Source organism: Protopterus annectens, chromosome 10.part0 (genome assembly GCF_019279795.1).
Source record: "Protopterus annectens isolate FY-2018-M chromosome 10.part0, PAN1.0, whole genome shotgun sequence".
NCBI classification, from domain to species: domain Eukaryota; kingdom Metazoa; phylum Chordata; order Ceratodontiformes; family Protopteridae; genus Protopterus; species Protopterus annectens.
Window position 1 is genome coordinate 1,213,826,009 of NC_056744.1, and position 24,538 is coordinate 1,213,850,546.

Genomic DNA, 24,538 nt, shown 5'->3' on the forward strand with positions numbered 1-24,538 from the left:
GGGTAAGGCCGAAGGGAGTGGAATAACGGGCACCCTACGGCAGATAACGTTTTCCCTCTTGCTCACAGCGGTAAGGGTGTCTTTCACCTTGGGTCCAAACAATGAGGACCCATCAAAGGGAGCGTCGGCGAAGGAAGACTTGAAAGCCTCCGCAAACTGACACAAGCGGAGCCAGGCTTGTCTCACGTGAGCCACGCCTGTGCCTGCCACTCTACCCGCCCGTTCGGCCGCATAGGAAATGAGCCTCATGGACGAGTTAGAAATTGACGTAAGGATAGCCAACTGAGAGCTAACCGACTGGGCTAGCTGCTCAGGTAGGTTACCGAGAGGGAATCTGACAACTCCTTGACCAGATCCCTCTGAAGCCTGGTAAAATGTGCCAAATAATTCAGAGACCTTAAGGTAAAGGCCGCTGAAGTCAGGGTGCGCTTCCGTACCTATCCATACTCCTAGACTCCTTATTAGGAGGATGGATGGACGTTGAAGCCTCTGCCACGTCCTGTTGTGTAGCAGGTGCCACCACCATGGCATCTACAGCCCCGCCTTTAGTAAGGAACTCCTTCACGGGGGTGCAGATAAGAATTTATTTGGACGAGAGGGACTGGTTCCACGGTATCTGGATGTTCCCACGCCTCGACAAACTAAATCCAGAAGCTCGTCGAAGGCGGTGACACCCAGGAGGCGGAGGGCTGAGCCCCAAAGGCCTTGAGGAGCACTGACTCGTCAGCAGAGGGGTTTGGATATCTAGCCGCCCCGGTGTTTGAGGATCTCTAAGATGTCTGCAAATGAGACATCACCCGAGGACGACTGGGGACCCCTCTGTATCATCCATATCAGTGTCCGATGTAATAGACTCGGGAGTCCACGTGCTTCCTCTTGCACGATCTCTTCCTTGGGGTTCCTCTGAAGACAACTCAAGAACCCTCAGGAGGAGGGGAACCCCACTGGGGTAACCTCAGGCCTCGGGCTCCGCTGGCTACGGACAGGGAACTGCCAAAGTCCCAGTCTCCACGCCCAGGAAGGTGCTGGTAAAACCGGAGAGATGGCGAAGAGGACTTGGCCAAGGCACTCCTCATGGCCCTGAAAGCCGGACCCCAGAATCCTGGGAGTGTCCGGACTCGAGCCGTGATAGGCGAGGGAAGTCCCGCAGCGGAAGCAGCGAGGGGAGGCTCGGAACGAAAGCATAGGTCCCAAACATCACCCCGGGTCCAGCCGAAGAAGTCCGCGTACCAAACTCGGACCCGAAGGCCCGGGTTGGAGTAACGGTCGGAGCCGACCCTGAGATCTCCACCGGCTCCAACAGCACCTGCTCCGACGGAGCCGAAGCAGTCGGAGGAGGAATGGCAATGGGTGGGCCAAGGTCATCGGCTCCGAAACCAGCTGGGTCGGAACGAAACAAATTTTGGAAGACTGGGGACTGGAACAGTCTTTGGAGCACCCTGTCTATATCAGAATCCGACATCCTCGAAGACCGAGAGGAAATAGAACGGGTTCGAAGGCCTCTCCATCGGCCCCAAAGGGCTAGGGGACCGGCTCCGAGGCGACTCGATGAGTATCGGCGCCGAGGGAATACTCACAGCAGATTCCATCGGTGCCGAGGTAGACTTCGGCGCCGAGGAGGAAGTGTCTGAGCGGGCGACCCTTGTCGGCTCCGAGAGCAGCGGAGCCGACGAAGGTGACCCGCCTCTCGATGCCCCAGCCATCGGCTCTGAAGCCAGAGGAGTCGATACTGGTGGCATCGAGGCAGACCGTTCCAACCTCGGCTCAAGTCTTTGGAGCGCAAGGAGAGGCCTGCCTAAGTTTCTTGGCAGTCGGATCCGACGGACTGGTCGGAACCGAAGCCCTTTTCTTTTTGGCCGGAGCAGGAGAGGATGCCAAGGCTTCTTCAAAGGAAGGTTTAACTAACCCCTTAAGAATCAATTTATTTTTCCTCTCCTGGAGGACCCTTGAGGAAAAAGCGTGACATACACTGCACGACTCCTGCAAGTGCTTTGCCCGAGACAATATACACAGAGCGAATGATCGTCTGTGATAGACATTTTAAACCCGCATTTGAACATTTTTAAAGCCCGAAGGCCTAGGGGTTTGAGACATGATGTTACACTCACTTTGACAGGAAAGTAAACAACTAAACTCTTGCTGATGATAAAGCTAAGCTTACTGCAAACACTTCCTGTAAAAAAAGGACAGGGAACTCTAAACCAACTATAGAACACTAGAGACCCTGTAAGTATTAAGGGTTGACAGTCCGGGAAGGCCCTGGATGGAGGGGGGCCGAAAACAAACTCAACCCAATCACACACAACAAATTTACAATCCAATCGTACACAAAAATTAGCGATAGCCGTTAAAACAGCTTTTGTGAGCAAAAATAGCAAAAAACTGACAGAAAAGTTAGTTAATAAAAACTACTCAGCCCAGCCAGCTCGAGACCACGTCTTCGCAGGGAAGCGGCAAACGAGATCTGGGGGACTGGTAGTGGTGCATCCTGGGATATAGTAAGCTCAGCCAATAAGAGACTTCGCTCTATGGCATAAGCGTGCCGAGTCGGAGCCGAGGGATCGGCTCCGAACCCATCATTCAGAATGTAGGCGAGATAGGATCACATAACATCTGTCTTTTCACTCTCTTTCTTTGGAGGGTTGGGTTTTTGGGGTTCCCTGTAGCAAAAGTGTTCACAAGTGGAAGGTACAAGCCCTGGGTGATAGCAAATGAAGGGAAATGCTAGATCAACAACAGCATCTGATGCTACAAGCAGTAGTACTTCAGCAATGAGACAAAACAAATGGGTATAAAATCCAAGTGGGGAAAGGTAGGACGTAAGAGAAGCTCAGCTTTCAGTATAAAAAAGTACAGCTGTGTAAGTAAACTTACCATAACAGTAGATGTTCATATGATCACCGCTGCAGTAACCTAAGCTATACAAGTTATATCCTGGCAAGGATATAACAGTAAGTAAGCAAGCTTCCAAAAATTCAGGGCACTTTCCACACACCCAAACCATCACTTAGCTTGAGGTGAGCTGATTTAATACACAGATTCGAATGCCATGTCCTCCAAAGCTTTCATGCCAAATGAGAGAGAGGAGGATGAGCCCTGAGATGACATAACTAGGAGTAAAAATATATATATATATATATTTATATATATATTTACACACACACACACACACACACACACACACACACAAATAAATGTCCACACCCTGGAAAAGTATACTAAAAAACTATGAGGAATAGAGGGAGGGAGCAACTACTGGAGCAGTGATCATTCGGACATCTACTCTTATGGTAAGTTTACTTACACAGCTGTACTATGTTCATCATATTGATCACTGCTGGAGAAGCCTTAGCTACATGTGTAGATTACCCTAGCTTACTACATTTAGGTGGTGGAAGGAAAAGAGTCCAGGAGCCCCGGAGAATGGTCCTAGCAAAGTCTGATCCAGACTTAGAGAAAGAATCAAGCTTGTAACGTCTAGTAAAGTATGGAATAGAGAAAATGGAGAGATGAATAGTTTGGCGTAAAATAAATCCAGATACCATTTTAGGCATAAAAAATGGGTTAATTCTCAAAGAAACCCTGTCTCTGTGAAAAATGAGATAGGGTTGATTTATCTTAGGTGCTCCACTTGCAGAGGTAACATCAATCAGTAAAAGATTTTTCCATGTGAAGAACCTCAAGTCAGCCAGTGTAGCTGATTTAAATCTAACAGGTCTTCATTTTTCTAACAAAATTAAGATCCCAAAGAGGGGACACTGGTTTTCTTGCAGGCCTCTTATGCAAAACCCCTTTCAGGAAATCTAGGAGACCCACTGATCTAGTCTCCATTCTTGAGGGTATGCCTTTATCCTATTCATCATGTCTGCCACACAATTTTTCTTTAACGGGATGTAGGATTCTCACAGAGTGAGACTGTGCTGTGAAGCTACATCCCATGCTAACATGACTAGTCTGCAAAGGGGTTACAGTCTGTTTCCTCCTTACTCGTTGATGTACCACTTGACTGAGGTATTGTGCAGGGGATCAAAGATGATTAAGAGAGCTGCATGCTTTGAGCAGGGCAACCATTTCTTTTATATTTATGTGCTTGCATCTGACCCTGGTGTCTCCCACACCTTGCACTTTTATCCCTCCTGAAACTGCTCTCCTAGCAAAGTCTGAGGCATCTGTGGTGACTGACTGCTTTGCAGTAAGGAGAAAGAAGGGGAGACTTGAGTTTAAGGAAATTTGTTGTCGCCACCAAATGATTTTTCTTCTGATGAACTCCAGTACTGGTATTTAGAAAAAAAAGTGATGATGGTGCTGGGACCAAAGATACTTTAGATACCATTGTATCTTTCTCATGTGGCAGGGGTATAATGAGAGTCATAGATGCCATGAGACCCAAAATCCTGAAGTATTACCTTGCAGTGACCAAAGTCTGAATGGAAAAAACATAGAAACAGATCTAGATGTAGATCTATTTATTTCCTGTAGAAGAAAACCTCTTTGAACTGAGGTGACTAGCTGACACTCCAGGATCTAGATGTAGATCTATTTATTTCCTGTAGAAGAAAACCTCTTTGAACTGAGGTGACTAGCTGACACTCCAGGATCACAATCCTAAGTGAAGGAGTCAAAAAAAGACTTTTGAATGATCTCTTGGAATCCCAGTTTGAGTAAGAGATGTCTCACCAAAGTAAGAGATTCCTGGCACTCTGAAAAAGACTTTGCAAAGATAAGCAAGTTGTCCAAGTATGGAAAAATATGGATGCCCTGAAACCTTCAATGAACTATAACTAGAGATAGACACTTTGTGAGCACTCTTGGTGCAGTGGACAGTCCAAAGAGTAAGGCAGAAAGCTGATAATCTGATCCAGGCACACAAAATTTTAAGAAACACCTGAAATCTGGATGAATAGGTATGTGACGATAAGCATGTTTTAAATCTAGTGTTACCAGGAAACTTGAATGAGGAAGAGGTGGTAATGAGTCATGAAGCGACATAATTTTTAATGTGGGCACTATCACAAACAGGATTAGAAAGGAAAGATCGAGAACTGGTCTGCAAGCATTTTCTTTCTTTGGCACTAAACACCCTTGAATAAAAATCTTTCTCAACCAGGGAAGGAGGAACTGGTCCTATCATTCTCTGGGACAGCATGTATTGACTAATGGGAAAATAAGAGAGTCTGGTTTGGTGGAAGAGGAATTACCCCCCAAAAAGGAAGGATTTCTTCCCACTGTCATATGCAACCTTGATGAATGATCTTCAGAACCTAATTGTCTGAAACTATCTGTTGCTAAAGAGAAAGGTGGAGATTTAGACTTTCTGGAAGGGAAAGGGACTGCTAGAAAGTCCCTTACATTGTCAATTCTGACTTGTTGAACTGACCCTCTTTTGTGGGGTTCCTAAAATCTTTTAGGAATCACCTTGCCATATTTTCTTAAATGTCTGTTTACCTCAGGGTTGCCAGACGTCCCTATTTGAGCGGGATTGTTCCGGGATCAGCAGCCCGATCCTGAGTCCTGCACTGCTGGTTGAAATTCGGTGAAACAGCCTCCGTTTTTTTTTTTTTTTGGATTGGCCTGTATACTGGCATATGGGCCAATCAAAAATCTCTAAAGACGGAGCTACTTGTGTTTAATGCGGAACATCAGGCAGTTCCACATTAAACACAAGTATCTCCATTTTGTGATTTTTTGATTGGCTCGTATACAAGCATACGGGCCAATCAAAAATCACTAAACACGGAGCTTGTGTTTAATGCGAAACTGCCTGATGTTACGCATTAAACACAAGTAAGCTCCATGTAAAGACTTTTTTTTTTTGGTCTTCACTTGGCGTGAAAACCCTTTTTTTTTTTCTTTTCTTTTTTTGTCCCTACCTGGCCAGTCGAAAATCTGGCAACCCTGGTTTACCTGCATTTTGTTGCAACTGTTTATTTCATTTTTTTTTTTTTTTGCTCAAATTGGATGAGGGGTTAAAGAATTCCTTAGAAATTTTGGAAAAGGGGGCTGAAAAATCTTAAGAGATTCCCTGTAACAACTTACCTTCTTAGTCACACTTTTTGATCACCTCTGTAGCAGAGGAACCAAAAACTAAACCAATCTCTACCCAAAAGATAATTTAAAATTTCACTTTCATATCATCTTGGAGGTTCTGAGAATGCAGCCAGGCAAACCTCCTTAAGAAAGTACCAGTGGCCACAGCCCTTGAAGAATTATCAACTGAGCCATACATTCACCGTCAACAATGAGTTGTGACTTGTGCAATGGATGAACTTAATTATTTTAACAGATTTTTTCTCACAAGAAGAAACTGTAGACAAAACATCCCTCATACATTCACAATTAGTCAGAATAAACTTTAACATATGCGCCTGTCAATTCAAAATACTGAAAATCAAAGTTGCAGAAGCATACACATTTTCCCACATGGTCAATAAATTTTTCCATCCTTATCATAAAGTGTAGAATTGGAATTAACCAAATGATTAGTAGCAGTAGGATTAACTAAAGCTATAGCCGTTGGGTTAGGTTTGGGAAGAATTTATAAAAAACTTAAAAGACTGAGGAACTTTACACATACTATCTGCCTCTTAGGGGCAGCAGGTTGACTATCAAGAAAATTGCAGGCAGTAATATACACATCCTCCGGAGATGGAATAACTGGGGGAGGGGTGATGGGTAGAGGTTCTAGAAATTTATTCTGTAACAGCTCATATTATTTTCTGAGGGACTGAGATACCTCAATCATCTCCCACTAAAACTACTGGTATGCTCTTCAAATAGTCTCAGAGAAAGAGAAAATAGTCTCAGAGAAAGAGAAAATAGTATCAGAGAACGATAATTCCCACATGGAGAACCAGGAACCAAGCTCTCCTCAGAGTCTAAATCAAAGAACTGAGGAGAAAAACCTATATCTGTCCCTTCATCTTCCTGTCCAGCTTCAGAATCCTGAATCTCTTCAGGAAAACAGGTATCCCCCTTTCTTTTACCAGAAACCAACTTATAAGAGTAGGATAAATAGAAGGATTTGTACCCTGAGAGAGACCCAGTAAACTACTGCTGTCTACGGAAGTATGAAGAGGAGTATATACATGATTAGTTTTCTTTTTAACAGGAAACTGGGGCCAGCAGTGTTATTAATGGCAGCAGCAGCATGTCTATGGCTAAGTACAGCATTCTGACTAAACAAGGAAGTCTTCCCTGTTCCTTCTTCCAGGATGAAGGGCCAACCATGTGATGGGTAGTTTGTTCTATGATCAAGATGAAAATGCTACCTCCTTCCCAGTGAAAATAAGCAGCAAAAGCTGGTAAAATTTAAAGTCTTTAAAAGCCACATTTTTCAAATGCTGGTAAAATTTACAGTCCTTAAAAGTCACATTTTCAAAAAAAAAAAAAAAACATAGTAAAAAGCACTTTAAAACACTTTGACAGCCCCAAAAAAGTAAAATAAATACAATATATCTAGAGAAAAAATGGTCTCCAATAACTTTAAACAACTTTTCAAATGACAGGGAAAAGGTACGTTCCTGTTTAAAAGAACAGTTTAGTCTGATGATAGTCCATTAAAACACAAACTCCTAGCTTAAAAAATAAGTTTCCTAAACAGGAAAGTAAAATAAAACAACATTTATAATGTGGAATGTTTATCCAAAGGGGACATCTGTCCAGCAAAGGAACAGCACAAGCCAATAGTTGGTCCTCAAAAGCCCAAACCGGATCATTCTGTTCAACAGCAGAAAAGCTCTGTAGCACTTGGAGCCCAAACGTGTCTTTTCCATCAGGTCAGCTCAAGTTGACTGTGACTGACAGGTTTGGAGTGTAGAAGGTGTCATGAAACTTTGGAAGATGGTCAGCTGTTATATCCTTGTAAGGATATAACCCTTATTGCTAAAGCTACTGTGTGAGTGATCAATATGATGAACACAATTTATTACAAAATATGATGGCTTATTTAACAGTGCTTTCAAAATTAAAAAAAAAAAAAAAAACAAAGCCATACAATATAGGCACCCACATACTACTTCATCAGTTGTTGTCATTAAAAAATAAATAAATAAATAAATAAATAAAACAAAACAAAACAGGTATTAGTACTGAATACGAAATTCTAATCTATGTTTCTACACAAACCAGGTCCATGAATAAACATACATTGCTCATCTCTATTGGAGGAAGACCAGTATTACCTGTGATAAAATCTCTGAACCAATCCAAGACAACAACCTGGGGAATTACAGTGAATAAATCCTTGATATCACCAGTGACTGGAATAACCTCTGAATCAAAGGTTAAAGAGTGGAGCTTATCCAAAACTCCCATAAATCCTTAAATACACTTTGAAACTTACTCAGGAATTGTTTCAATTTACAGTTCATATGCATAGACGAGGGTTCTGTTATTAGCAGAAATAAATGATTTCACAGGTGGATCAGTCATCCTTTTAAGGATCTTAGGTATACTGAGGATAATACGTATACAAGGTTTTTGGACCTTAAGAAACTCAAATTCTTGGGGGGGTAATGTGTCTTTCATAAAAGAGATTAGAGATAGTCAAACTGATTAGTCAATAAGATTGATTCACCTTTCTGAGAGAAGATACTCTGTATCACACTTCATCATTCATTATTATGGGAAGCTTCTACAAATATAGTCTTTTGTGCTCATCAACATGACACCACCTCCATTGTCAAGTTTTATAATTCTTATGTTGTTGCTGTGAAATAATTCATTTAGCACCTGAAATTCTTTTTTTTTTCCATAATAAATTTTTATTGATATATATTTCCCATATACAATAAAAAATAACACACATAGTTCACTACTACTACTATCAAAACTATATACAATATCTACACGAAATGCTTCCATATGAAAATCGTCATTATTCCAAAAAAAGAAAACACCAGGGAAAAAAAAGACAAAACATTCGTAGAAATAATTTGCGTCAATACATATCATACACAGTTCCAATACACTATTTCCTCCACATATATATCCAAACTTTAATGTATTCCTAATAACAGTATTATGCTAATATAATATTAAAAACCTTTTCCCATATTTTCGGGTTATTAATATTTTTGTTACTTTGTTTCAGGAGTAATTTATGTGCTAATATATGCTTTATAGCCACAAGCTTAAAATTATCCCATGATGTCTTATCTGGTTCTAACCAATTTGTAGCTATATACAGCTTCATCAGCAAAAAAATATTTATACATATTATAGTTTGTGATCTAGAGAGCTCTCTTGGAGGAATATGTAGAATCATAAATTCCCATGATAATGTTGAACTTTGATAACCCATCTTTTGTAGATGTGTTCTAAGAGAGTTCCAAAGTTTATATATACACTTGCAGCTCCAGAACATATGAAGAAGATCAGCTGTTTGATTTGTGCAATATGGACAAGTTGGAGAATTCCTAGAATTGAATTTATATAAACTAAGACGTGTATAATATGCATTATTCCAGATCATCAACTGCGTATACATCAACTTTTGAAAACAGACCGATTTTATTGTTAAATCGATTGCTTTTAATACCTGATTATCTGCTACTGTCATTTTATTTACCCAATACCCTGACAACAGAATTTTATCCTGGAATTTCAAGTCTTTAATTAATTTATTTGTTCTTGTTATAAATTTGACCTCCTGTTGGAGAGCCTGCCACAATTCAGAGCATTTATCCACAATTCCGGCTACAGGTTTAAAGTTTTCAAAATGACTCAGAGCAAGTTCTCTGATTTGTCTCATTATAAAAATATAACTCTTACGTAGGTTAAATTCCTGTCTAATTTGTGAAGCCGATAAATTAAATTTATTAAAAACATCAATCAGAGTCAAATTAACTATTAATGGGAATTTACTAAGATCAATCAACTGATTATTTAGTTTAAAATTGGGATTCCTATGGAAAGGTTGAAAAACCATCATATATTGCAACAAATCTACTGATTGGAATAAGTTTTGCAAAGATAACACATATGTTTTTATGTGGTCCATAATCCCATACTTTATCAAACTATTTTTACCCAAAAAGGGTATTGCTTTAGGATTTATATTCCGATCTAAAATATGCTTGTAATTCAAGACCACCCAAGTTGGTATCCATTTTGTACTAGTTACATCGTAATTAGCAATTCTTAAAATCCTATTGGCGTTCACAATTAGATAGTATACTTCAAAATTCGGTAACTCAAGTCCTCCTCTACTCTTTGGGGTCATTAATTTCTCATACGATATTCTAGTTTTCTTTGGCTCCCAAATAAATTTAGCTAGATCTTGAAATTGATACTTGAGCAGACCTAAAGATATACAATATTCGTGGTAATATATTCATTTTCACTACTGATACTTTTGCCAATACCGGCAGTCTTAAATTCCTCCATCTGCCACAATCAGCTACTATTTGTTCCCATACTCATTTAATATTATTACTATAAAAATCCTTATTATCCGTAGAGAAGCTAATACCCAAATATTTGATATTTTCTTTACATGTTAGCTTCCCCACCAGGGACATTAATGAAAAAGGTTTAGGGGTTCTTAACGGGAAAATACTAGTTTTCTCCAAATTAATTTTGTAATTAGAGACTTCTGAAAATTCATTTATAACATTTAATATATTTTCACTGTCAGAAATTGGGGTTGTACAATAAATAATGAGATCATCAGCAAATGCCGACATTAATCATTTATTTCTATAAATTATTGGTGCATTATGATACAAATTTTGCTTAATATATAAAAATAGAGGTTCCAGATAAAGGTTAAACAATAAGGGGGACAAGGGGCAACCCTGACGCGTACCATTTTTAATCTGTATTCTTTTAGAATAACTCCTATTAATATATAGCGTAGTATACGGATTACTATATAATATTTGTAGTATCTGAACAAATTCCTGGGGCATGTTGAAATAAGGTAACACATCAAACAAAAAGTTTATATCCACTCTATCAAATGCTTTCTGAGCATCTATTATAAGGGCATAAATATTAGAGTTGTTTTGTTTAGCATACATCATCATATTATGCAGTGTAAGTGTGTTATCACTAGTTTGTCTAGTTGCCATAAATCCAGCCTGTTCCTTAGAAATTAGATATCATAATCTTTTTTAACCTACATGCTATAATAGAAGTTAGAATTTTCATATCCACATTTATTAATGCTATTGGCCTGTAATTGTCCAGGTTTTGGGGATCTGAATTAGCTTTATGTATAAAGATTGTTTTTGACGCATTAAGGTGAGGATCACTAATTTTATTTCTGATTATATAGTTAAATACATGAGACAATACTTTACCAAAACTATCGGCAAACTCTTTATAAAATTCAACTGTCAGACCATCAGGACCTGGTGACTTATGTGCTTTCATATGTTGAATTGCATATACTATTTCTTCTTCAGATATAGGTTTAATCAGATCACTTTGCAGACTCTCTTCTAATTTTGGAAAGTTAATTTCTTGCAAAAGTCTTTTATTCTGTTTATGTATAGACCTATCAATTTGACCCTCATATACCTTGGTATAGATTTTTTCAAAAATATCAATAATATCCTCAGTTTTAGAATACACTGTGTCATTACACTGTATTTCCAAAATATGTACAGTTGTTTTCGACTGATTTATAATCCTTGCCAATGCTTTTGACGGTATTTGAACATTATTGGCATATTTCACTAAACACCTATGCTCCTGAAGTGTTAATCTACTATTATGCAGCAAGAAGAGATCCCTTTGACATTTCAACATTTCCTTCTCTGTTTGAGCATTAAAGTTCTGAATCAGTTCTTTATCAAGTAGCTTCACTTTTGTTTCTAGTTTTTGAATATCATTGTTTTGCATTTTCTTATAATATGAGGCTTTTTGCAAAAGAAATCCTCTAATTTGAGATTTAACTGTTGCCCATTCAATATCAGGAGTATGTTTCTGAAGCTTCATCCTATCTATTAAGTCTTTCAGATATTTTACAATTCCATCTATTATATCCTTTTTATTTAAAAGATTTGGATTAAGTGACCAATTGTAACCTCTATGCATTCTTGTATCTTTTAAATCTTTAGAAAAACTTAACAAAATTTTTGAGTGATCTGATAGATAACGAGTATGTATAACCACTACTGGTTCCAAATTCATTAATGCTTTGGATATCAAGAAAAAATCTATTCTAGACCACATTTTGTGGCATGGTGAATAGAAGGTATACTTATTTGCATTATTAATATTATGTGAATAATGAAAGGGGTCATATAATTGGAAATCTTCCTTAAAATCATTTAATGCTATCCCGGCCTGCTTATTAAATGCTCTTTGTGGACAAGACCTATCCAACTTTGGATTTTGATAAGTATTCCAGTCCCCACCCACAACAAAATAATAACCATCATATTGTGTTAAGATTGGATATAATGATGTTATGAAACTTTGTTGGTCATTACAGGGTGCATATATATTTAAAAGTAAAAGAGGTTTATCAAATGCATTATCCGATAAAATAACATAACACCATCACCCATTTTGATCCACTTTAGAGTCTAAAATCTTGTCTTTGTATCGAGTTTTAATAATTATAGCCACTCCAGCACTGTTTGTCTAACCTTCTGATACCACTACCGCTCTGATCCAGTTCTTTTTCCTAATATCATCCCACTGATCATTCATCAAGTGTGTTTCTTGTAAAAATACAAACAGTGCTTTGTCCTGTAGCAATATGTGTAGCAACAGCTTCCTCTTCTTCGAGTTCTGGAGTCCTTTAACGTTCCATGAGTCTAACTCCCACATTCACAGGTCTAAGTATCCAATAATAGTATAAGAGGGAAATTGTCAAATAGATATGTACTAACTGCATACTATACATAATCTGGAAGCATTTCCTACATCCCGTCCCAAACCAGTGCTTACCCACTTTACTCCTGGACCAGGACTTATATAGGTCTTGTATGAGAGAAAACATGAACAAGGTTAAGAACACAAACACATTTAAAAGCTTCATGTAATAAAACTTAAAACATTTCCTAAACTTACAACCTATATATTCTAGCTTAGCTACAACAAAGTCTAAACTAAACATTCCCTAACAAACACTGCTATTGCTCTACAGCTTTTGTTCCAACTATTAATTAAGCAAATCTCCTTTGTAAGGTATTATTACCATTTAAAGGACAATTTTAATACATTGACTAGCTACTTATTCTTACCCCAAATACCTCTTTTGTTTCAATCATTATCTATATACCACTTTTATTGAGAGAGAGAGAAAAAAAAAAGAAAAAACGTAAATGCATCCTACATTATAATTCTGTACCATACACAGTGCCTGCAACTACTAATTATCAGAGTTTTGCAGTTGCATGCTTTAGTTCCCAACTACACTAACATTAGTTATCTGATTAACACCACCCAATAACCACTATTTGCCTATTTATATTCATGTAAACAGTGCTAAACCTTGCACTCACTGCATCTAGTGTAAAAATACGATTTGGTTCAAAACTATAAGAATAAGAAAAAAAAAAACAGGAAAAACATATGTTATTATGTGCTTCAAGTACATATTCTAATGTTATTCACTTGTAAAAAAAACATTAGCACATTATGTCAGATCTCTTCAGCTTCTCAAGCCAGGAAACCATCAATAATACTCGCGACGGGCGACCTCTTTAACAACCGGACCACAGGAAGTGTTACACCAAAATCCACACTCTCAGCTGCATTCAAGGCATTTCCTGCTTACCACTCGATGAAAATAGTTCGTAGAGGTCATAAAAGTTTGGAAAACAGCCAGCAGACCCTCGGATTATCGCAAACAAACAGTTTTATTGCTTTTACAGAGGCCTAAACGACTTAAGCAGGGAACAAAGGATTACCTAAGCCTCGAAGTATAGTACATACTGGATCTGACCTCAGGAGCATGCCAGTCCCAACGGAAGTTTCTTTCAGCCCTCTGATGCAGGTAAACCTTTAAAAACCTTCAGAAACACTCTCTTTGCCTCATTTTTAGTAGAAACAGAGTATTTAATCCCATCCACCATAAATGTAAGCACATTAGGGTATTTCATCTGGAATTTAATTTGTTTGTCAATCAGAAATTTACAGTATGCAGATAAAGACTGCCTAGCTTGCCTTACTTGCAATGGTAAATCCTGAGCCAGAGATATTTTATTATTTTTCCACATAACATAGCCATCATTCTTTTTTGCAGTAAAAAGTATTTTGCTAACATCTTGAAAGTTCAATATCTTAGCATATACAGGTCTAGGCATATTAGAAGCTTGTACCTCTCTCAGCGCTCTGTGTGCTCTTTCGATAACAATTTGTTTCACCCCATCAGCATCATTTAACAGAATTTCAAGTATTTGTGTTATAGTTGGTATTAGCTCGGCATACTGAATGTTTTCAGGGATCCCTCTAATAATAATGTTGTTTCTCCTAGACCTCGCTTCTAAATCAGTAAGTTTGCTTTGCATGGCTTGTATATCCACATCATATACCTTTGTTTTCTTCTCCAGCAAGTCTATTTTGTCCTCCGTTTCAGAAATTCTAGCCTCTGTTTTGTCCATTCTCTGAAGCAACTGATTACATAAAACTCCAAAAGTTTGTATTTGAGAAGTCAAGTCCTTTAAAGCTTCTTGTATAGGTAACAAAGCATGTTTGATATCTTAAAAAAACGTTGTCGTTGTTTTTGGAATATTTGCTTTCTCTAATAGTGGTTCTACATGTTTGATATCTTCCATGTTCAGTGGCTGATCAGTTTTAGATCTAGTCTCTGGCTTCTGCTGTTTCTGTTGTCTAGTAATTCTTTGTTTTTTCGCACTCACATCCTTTACTGGTGACTGTAATTCCGAAAGCTTTGTTTTAGTAGTAGTTGTTTCCATGCTTTTTCCTTCTTGTGACATTTTTCTTTCCCCAAGCAGAAAGGTAAAGTGAAGAAAGCACACAGTCCTTTGTTTATTTCTCTCTTCAGAGCTAGCTAATCACTTGAAATCCTGATGGATAAATACTTTTTTTTCCACTTTTTTTCCTGATTATAGATTAATTAAGTGTAGATGCATCTTTTGTGTCGTTAATTTGATGTTCAAACCTCTTGGTATCGACTCAGGTTACAGATTTTTCTCAGTTTAATTGAAGAGCTGCAGGTCAGCAGTGTTTACAGAATGTCAGCCATCTTTGAATCCAGCACCTGAAATTCTTGAGGGAATGGATTGCAACATTTCACATTTGGAGTGATGAAAGTGGATCTCCTTGATACACATCTTTCAAACAAAACAAAATTAAAATGAAAGGGAAGGTCCCATACAGATACTATTCAAGCCCCTTCCAGTAGGATGTCCCTCACCACTACTGGAAAAAGCATGACTAGGATGGCATTTCTTGAAAACAATTTTTTAATTATAAAACTGTATCCACATAATTGATATGTCTGAATGAAGATAAGATAAAACCCAAGCAAAATACCTGTTCATGACAGGGTTGAATGCTAGAATCACTGAAGATGGGTATATGAAAGGCAGCACTGGAGGAATCAAGGTGTACCATTAACTTGATTGTCACTGTCTGTGGACCCTCTTCCTGTTGTTCAACAGCACTGCTGTATCTGATGATTGTCATTGCTGTTGAAGATGGCAGATTTTGTTGAATGGTGATGTTGCACCTGGGTTGGATGACTACCTTTCTTTTGCACTACTTCTCAGGAAACGACATAACAGACTGACCAAATGACTGATAGCTTTTCTCCCTACTTCACTTCATTTATAAGTCTGGTCTAGCAAGAGATGTTTTTATTCTGAAGTTCATATTAATGTGAATGAAAGCACTTAATAAATTAATGTCCTCAATCCTGTGGTAGCTCAGTGTCTTTTGTTGGTTACTGGTCATTATAGGTTCATAGGTAGGTGCTAGGCTATCGGCCCAAGGGCCTACGTAAGCCTAGCCAACAAGGTTTCCTGGCTTATGCCACCCAAGAAAGTTATTTTCCTGTGCCACTGTCGAGCAGAGACACAGAAGTTATCCCCGGGGTGTATTTCCTATTTCCCATCCACTCATCAAGATTTTTCTTGAAGAGTGCTAATGAAGAACTTTGCTTGACATAGATGGGTACCCTGTTCCAGAGTTTGGGAAGTCTTTGGAACAGGAATCTATCCCTCCAGCATGTCCTGTTTATTGTGGTGACAAGGTTTAGGTTCCTAGAGCGTGTAGCTCAGAGGGATTGGGATTTCTTTAGGTGTAGCATGTCCAACAGCTCTGGGTTTGACATAGCTTTATATGTTAGGCAGAGATCACCTCGGAGTAGGCGATATGCTACGGAGTAAACCTGGAGTTTTTTGAGGCGGTCAGTGTAGGGCATTTGTTTGAGGCCAGTAATCCTCTTTCTGAGGTACTTCTTTGGCCTTTCCAGCTACTGTAGATGTCTTGTGAGGTACATTCCAAAAGGGGCGTTGTACTCTATAATGGGTCTAATGAGTGTCAAGTAGAGGGGAACAATGACCTCTTTTTTCCTGAATGAGAACCCTTTTATGATGAGGTGTGCCACGTAGAAGGACTTTCTGACTACTGCGACGATGTGACTATCAAAGGAGAGACTACTGTCCACCTGGGTCCCAAGGTCTCTTATCACACATTCGGTGTTAAGCAGATTGCTGCCTATGTGGTAGTTCATGGGTACAGAGTTTTTACCAAAGGGGATGACACTGCATTTTTTTGGCATTGAGCTTGAGGCCATGGCTCTGACATCAGGCATCTGTCTCAGCGAGGCCCTTCTATAGGATGTCCACATCATTTGGGGACTTGACTGTGGCTCCTAGTTTGCAGTCATCTGCGAACTTCATTGGCCAGAGGCCTTCTGTGTTAGCCTGTACTTTAGAGAAGTAGATACCGAACAGGAGAGGTCCCAGGACGGAACCCTGTGGTACTTCACTTGTCACTGCTTTGAGGTCAGATTTGGAGTCTGCAACTTTTACAGTGTGGGTTCTGTCAGTGAGCCAGTTGGCAACCCATCTTGTGATGTAGGGATTTATACCTAGTTTAGTGAGTTTAGCTATAATTTCAAAATGGGGGATGGTGTCGAAAGCCTCGGCGAGGTCAAGATAGGCTGTGTGAACCACCTTACCCTCATCTACGGCTTTGGTGACTGCCTCAAAGAAGTCGATCAGGTTCAGGAGGCATGATCTTCCTTTCGCAAACTCAAACTGGGTGGGATCCAGAGTTTGGAGGCTACCAATGTCTTTGTTTATGAGTTCCATGATGATATGTTCCATGGCCTTTCAGACCAGGCTCGTCAGGCTAATAGGTCGATAGTTCCTGGAATCAGTGGTGGCTCCCCCTTTGTGGAGTGGGATAACTGTTGCTGTGCGCCATTCAGTGGGCACAAAGCCTGATGCAAGGCTATTATTGAACATGGTGCTTAAGTGGGGAGCCCAGTTCGTTCTGAAGTTCGTGTAAAATGCAGCCTGGGATGTTGTCCGGTCCCATGGATGCTATGTTTTTGGCTTTAGAGAGTGCAGCTTTTAACTGCATAGTTGTGATTGCAGGGACTCTGCATTCTTCCTATATAGATATGGGCCCTTTAGGGGGTGAGGGGGGGGTAAAGTTAGCACTGAACCTATCTGCCAGGATGTTGGCAAGATCAGTTGGTTTTGTAATTTTCGTGCCTTTGTGCTGTATCTCTGAGCAGATCTGGGTGTTGCCATCAAGATTCTTGACATAGCTATAGAATGCTTTGTGGTTGTCCTTAGAATTAGTGGCAATTTTGTTTTTGTAGCTGGCTTTGGAGGATCTTATAAGGGATCGCAGCTTCTTACTGAGGCTGACCTGGGAGTTCCTCCACTCATGGGATTTTACTCTCTTTTGCAACAGTTTCTTCCTTCTGTTGTACAGTTTTTTTTATGGCAGGGGACTACCAGATTGGCTTCCTTTTTTTGGAGGATAGCATCTTGGTTATGTTTGGGATAGCACGATCCATGCACTCGAGTACGTGCTTATAGAGAGCATTTGTGTAGGATTCAGCAGTTGTAACTGTATTGTCCATCTGCATGGGTGTCATGAAGTTCACCACTTCTGTCTTAAGAAGCATGAAGTTGGCTTTGGAGAAATTTTTTACCGTGGTTTCCTTAATGTGGGGTGGGGGCGGGATGTGGATATCAAGGGTGATTAGCTTATGGTCAGATCGGATCAACGAGGAGTTGACTTCAGGTGTGGAACACCGGTCACTCATGTTGGTAATGACTAGGTCTAGGATATTGTTGCCCCTGGTGGGAGTGTGGATAAGTTGATCCAGGGCATTGGAGTTTATGAATTCCAGAAAGCGTTGAGCTAAGGAGTTGGTACACGAGTAGTTTTCCCAGTTAATGGTGGGGTAGTTGAAGTCGCCCATTATTAGGGTGTTTGGTTGAACCCTAATATTTTCCAGTACATCAAGAAAAGAGGACTGGGAATCCTGGGGCATGGTGGGGGATCTGTAGCAAGCTACAATTTGGATTGTAGATTTGCCCAGAGTTAGTTGCACTTGGATAACCTCGGATGCATTATGCTGAGCAACTAGCCTGGAGGTGTGGATATCCTTAATGAATATGGACACAACTCCTTCTTTGGTGTTTCAGTCCAGGTTACATGGCCGAAAAGTGTGGTATGAGTTATAGCCTGGTAGTGCAGGAGTGCTCTCTGGAGCCTTGAACCAGGTCTCAGTCACTGCACAGATATCGATGTTCTCCATTTTAAGGAATGCCTCGAGTGAGTGCATTTTGAGATTTAGACTTCTAGCATTGAGTAGCATTACCCTCAGTTTTTGCTTGCCTGTTCCTGTTACGGTGGTGAATTTGTTATTTGAACCTTGCCTAAAAAAGGTACTATAGGGGCAGCAAGAGCCTTAGCCAGTATCCAGAATCCCAGGGGCGGCAGGTGCAGGCCATCTGTGGCAAAGCATTGTGGTCTGTTATTTTGGTTCACTTTCAACATCCATGGACATTTCTTGCAGTTATTACCTAAAAGGTAAAATTTTCCCAGAAAAAAACAGTATAATGCACTTTAAATATTTCCACTAGCTCCAAAAAGTAAAATAACAGTTTCTCTACAGAAAAAAATAGTAACTTTTAACCACCAAAAAAAAAAATTGTTCAGGCACGAGGCAATCAACAAAAACCACTTTTCTCATCTTAAAAATAATTATTTTGCAGAAAAAAGAAAAAAAAATAAAGTTGAAGGTTTTTAACTGAAGGGAACTTATCGTCCAAGCAATGAAACAGGGTTATCTGACTGTTGATCCTTGAAAGCCTACAGAGGAGCACTCTTTTTGGTGGCGACAAGCTCTGAAGGGCTTGGCACCCAAGCCTAGCTTTTAGTCAGCTCATCATGAGCTGTCTGACAGTTTGGGCACATGAAAGGTGTTGTGAACCTTTGGAAGCTGTCTGACAGTTATATCCTAAATATGACATAATCCATGTAGCTTATGATCACTGCTGCAGTAGCCTAACTATGAGCCTCAGTTATGAGATCACTCAGCCTCATGACACACTGAATGTGATTGCAGAAAAAAAAATGTGTGCATTTCACAATTATTAAAGAAATGTGCCCAAAAGCCATACAGTCAAGGGATGACATCCCTCATATAAGTAACTGTGGCCACAAAATGGAAAACCTAATTAAAGTACTACCTGTTATGTTACATGGCCATTTTAATTTAGAAAAAAAATGGACCCCAAACAAGGAACAATAGTTCCCAAATAATACCTCGGATCCTATTTTTTGGCTAATTTTTCTCCAGGTATGGAGGTCAGGTCATTCTCTGACTTCATAAGCTGCTTATCAATATCAGCAGCAGTCTTCTTTGGATAGCCATTTGCAATAAGTTTTTAGCTGTTTTATTTTATTCATTTGTTTGTCAGATGAAGGTCTCTGATCACTGGTATCCCACCTAGTATACTGGTTGCTCTTCTCTAACTTAGTAACTTTACTCTGTAAAATAAAACAGTGTAATGCCTTTGATCTTCTAATGTTAATGACTGTATAACTATTGCAGTAAGGATATCTATCTACTCCTTGAGAGACTCATAAATAAAACAAGCACAGAGAATGAACATTATTATTTCATATTTGTCTAACACAATAATATCAGAAATTACTAGTTTTACAAAATTGATAAACTCTGAAATACATAAGGGTAATGAAGTTAGCACTGATCCACTAAAGAAAGAGGGTCAGAAATGACTGCTGAATTAACTGAGCTGAAGCAGTATGAGCCAAAGGTTTTGATTAGCAAGAAAAACAGATCAATTACTGGTCTGTCTGTGCTGGTTTTACAGAGTATTCACACTCAGCTATCCTAGTTCATTTCAGTCTAAGGGGCTAACATTGGCTTGTGCAGAAGGTAAAATGCTAAATTAAAATGGCCAGTTTTGAATGTTATTCAAGGCTACAATGCCTTTTACTACTGTCTGCTATCCAAATGATTCTGCTAAACTTAGCTAATGGGTGGAATGTCTTCTCATGACTAGCATTTATAGCACCACTGGAAAAAGAGTGTGTTGACAAAACTCTTTTGTCTCTGACTAATTGGTATCTGCTATTTGCCAGCTTGATGTGAGTAATGAAATGTGTGTGACCGTGTGGGACTCTACAGGCCTCACAGAAACAAGGAACTTGAGTAGAAGTAGTAAAACAAAAGGTCATGCAGAGCAAATTGAGGACAGTCGCGCAGACTGAGTCTTATAGCATCTGCGGAGTTCAGAAGGTGGCAGCCTTTGTCATTGTCTTTTAGCAAAAATAAATTAGTAAAAAAATAAAAAACAGATTTTACAATTGAAGTGATGAAGTATTTCTCCTGTTCAGGGCAGAGATTTGGCCCTAGATTAGCTCCTTAAAATTAAATATTATGTCTTACTCTGTTTTATGGACGCTGCTCATGTAGGATACTGAACTCTTAAGCATGAAAGTATGCAAATTTAAATAATGACTACATTGTTTATGTAAAGAAAACAGAATGCTGTCATAACATATTACAGTATTCTGGCTGCTACTGCTGGTCTAGTCTACAGACTCATTTGTGCCAACATTCTAAGTTATGAATTGTGATACTTATATTATTGTATCTGTCACTGGCTCCAACCTTCAATCCCTTCTGGACATATATTCAAACAGATGCTATGGCAGAGTCCAAAAACTACAGAAGGTAGGGTTACCATATTTCGTTCCTGTTAGGGCTGAAGAGCAAAAAAAAAAAAACAAAAAACAAAAAAAAAAAAATTTTTTTTTTTTGCTCCCCTCTTAAGTTGAACAGCAAATAAAAAAAAAAGGTCTTTAGTCTTGTCTTTAATGCATTTCAGAATTAAAGACAAGTAGCTCCATGTTTGGGGATTTTTGATTGGCCCTTGTTCCGGTATAGGAGCCAATCAAAACAACGCACAGCAGACCCTCTTCTGTTCAATGCGGAACATCAAGCAGTTCCGCATTGAACAGACCTCCGCTTTTTGATTGGCTTGTATGCCGGTATACGAGCCAATCAAAACCTCGCACAGTGGTCCCTCTTCTGTTCAATGCAGAACATCAAGCAGTTCCGCATTGAACAGAGCTCCGCTTTTTGACTGGCCCATATGCCGGTATACGAGCCAATCAAAACCTCGCACAGCGGACCCTCTTCTGTTCAATGCGGAACATCAAGCAGTTCCGCATTGAACAGAGCTCCGCTTTTTGATTGGCCCGTATACAGGTATACGAGCCAATCAAAAACGCGCACAGCAGACCCTCTTCTATTCAATGCGGAACATCATGGTGTTCCGCATTGAACAGAGCTCCGCATTTTGATTGGCTCGTATACCGGTATATGAGCCAATCAAAAACGTGCACAGTGGACCCTCTTCTGTTTAATGTGGAACATCAAGCAGTTCCGCACTGAACAGAGCTCCGTTTTTTGATTGGCTCGTATACCAGTATATGAGCCAATCAAAAAAAAAACAAAGCGGAGGAAAGACTCCGAAATAGGGATGTCTGGTTTTTGAAAATTCTGAGATTTGTCCGGGTTTTAAAACCCAGACAAATCACAGAATTTTCAAAAACCGCCCGGACAGGAGCCCAAAAAAGAGGATGTGTCCGGGGAAACCCGGACGTATGGTAACCTTAATTGAGGGATATTTGCCATCCGGCTCGTGAACTGTTCAAACTCCTGCCAACAATGAAGTGCTACAGAATCATTAGATGCAGGACATCCAGATTCCATAACAGCTTCTTCTCACAAACACTACCAGACTACTGAATAATAAACCCATTGACTAACGCGCTACATGGGTAAAACATTATTTGTGTGCAATGTGTCATTGTTTATATAAACTCTCTGAATGGCTCACTTCATACATCTCTATCTGCACATTGGAAAACTGTGAACTGTAAGTTTATGGTATAAATTGGTGGTGGGTAAGTTTACAAGTGTACCTCTCTTATTTATTATAGTATTGTTTTTTGCATATCCTTATATTTCTACTGAGTCTATTCCTGCTGTTGTATTTATTATGTTTCTGATGTAAATAGAGCTTTCAAATTTGTTTTACTTTATTTATTTTTTTGTATCTTATTTTTTTATTTTTTATTTTTAATTTTAATTTTTTTATTTATTTAATCTATCTTCCTTCTGTAAACTGTCATTCATATGGTACGAGCCTGAGTATCAACATTTTGTGCAGTGATATGCACTTTTTCCTCTGTGTTGATCTGTATGACAATAAATTTGACTTTGCAAAGCTCTACAGTACGATTGAGAAGAAAGCCCTTACATTCATTAGTATGTTTTAGGTACACACCATCCTATTGTATTTGTTATATTCCTCACTCTCTATATTCCTCATGCATGCATTAATACAGTTAATGAGTTAAATAAAGAGCCTAAATGCAAATATAAGCATGGTACTAATACAGTTTCAGTTAATCATGGTGCATCTTTAAGAATATTTATTACATAGCTGGAAGTATAACTGCTCACCTGGGTTGGTCCTTCAATTTCTTCATCAACACCGGCCTTTTGAAGCATAGTTTCCATAACTTTCATCAACTGGATGACCTCAAATCTCCCACTTGGTTTCCTAAGGAAAACAATATTATACCAAGTCATGACATGGAAAGGATTCTGAAAAATGTGCCTTGTGTGTTGTATAGAAGCTGGATGACTCACAGCCGACACAATTCAGCTAAAATATTGATGCTAGCAGACAACAAGTGCAGTTCTGATGGTAGTGAGCTTTTGCCACTTTACTCCCACAAATGGAGTTACATAGCTATGCATTATTTAATATGACCAAACAGACTGTTTTCAGTGGTGGCAGGATACCCGGCAAACAGCATACATGAGTTAAGAAAAGTGCTACATACCTTAAAAATACATTCCCATGTATATTTCTTTAAAGACTAGTTTGACTATGCTTAAACTTCCACAGACTAAAGAAGCCAGACTCTTAAAGTAGTACTGTTAAGGTTTTTTGGTATAATTATATAATGGTCAGAACTTCAAAGACATGCAGTAAGTGGATTGGACACTCTAAACTGGCTGTAGTTTGTGTGTGTGTGTGTGTGTGTGTGTGTGTGTGTGTGTGTGTGTGTGTGTGTGTGTGTGTGTGTGTGTGTGTCTGTATGGTATGAATGAACTACCGTGGCAGGGCTAGCAACCTTGCCTTGAGATGACTGTCATTGCTGAAGTGACACCTCGACCCCATGTGTAAAATGGGTAAAGGGGTTGAGGATGGATGGATATAATGGCCAGAATGCATAACCCATTCACTGTGTTAAGAGCGAGTTTTGGTCGTATAAACAGTCCTCAATCCCAAATAAAACAGAAACATTATCATAAAACAAATAAATAACTAATTGTCTTATCTGAAAGTCTCTTCCCACCAAAAATAGGTTGTTTATCATACTACTCTGACAGATATGCTCACATGTATGGATATATCACTGCATGATAAACAATGCATCTGTGTTGTCCATTTTCATTCTTCCTCAACTGATGGGTCTCAGATCATAACTCAGATCCTTCTCTGGCACTTCTTCCAGATTCACAGATCCAACTCTTGAGCTCCTCCCTTTATCCATGCCCCCACTAATACATGACTGATAAAACAAGGAATCTATAAAGCAGAGATAATAGAGAAAAAAATGGAACTCAAACAAGGTACAATAGTTCCCAAAGTAGTATTCCTTAGGTCTCTACAAAACGAAACAGAAGGGGGTTAGGAGGATGAGGAGTAGAGGAAGAATGAAAATGGACAACACAGATACATCATTATGGTGAGCACATAACTTTTGTATCTGATGTTGTCAATTTCATTCATTCTTCAACTAATGGGACAGAGTCTCCAGCTAGATGAACCTTGAGTGGTCCTCATGAAAGGATATTTCGGAATACTGCAGAGCCAAGGGCAGCTCTGTTTCTAGAAACCATATCAAGTAGCACCTGCTCAGATGTCATCTATTGATGTTCTTGACCAAAAGGATGAAAAAACAGACACAGACCTTGTGGAAATTGCTCTAGGGGGCTTAGGCAAAGACAACTCTCCCTGGCTATAGA

General features: G+C 39.3%; 1 protein-coding gene across 1 annotated transcript in view; it reads right to left on the minus strand.

Moving 5' to 3' along the window:
• The window catches only part of AXDND1 (axonemal dynein light chain domain containing 1), a 2,684,234-nt gene that overhangs the window by 1,734,833 nt on the left and 924,863 nt on the right, over nt 1-24,538 (minus strand). Inside the window, exon 8 of the mRNA XM_044085955.1 lies at nt 22,961-23,060. Within this exon, the coding sequence (XP_043941890.1) occupies nt 22,961-23,060 (100 nt within the window). The remainder of the gene's footprint in view (nt 1-22,960; nt 23,061-24,538) is intronic.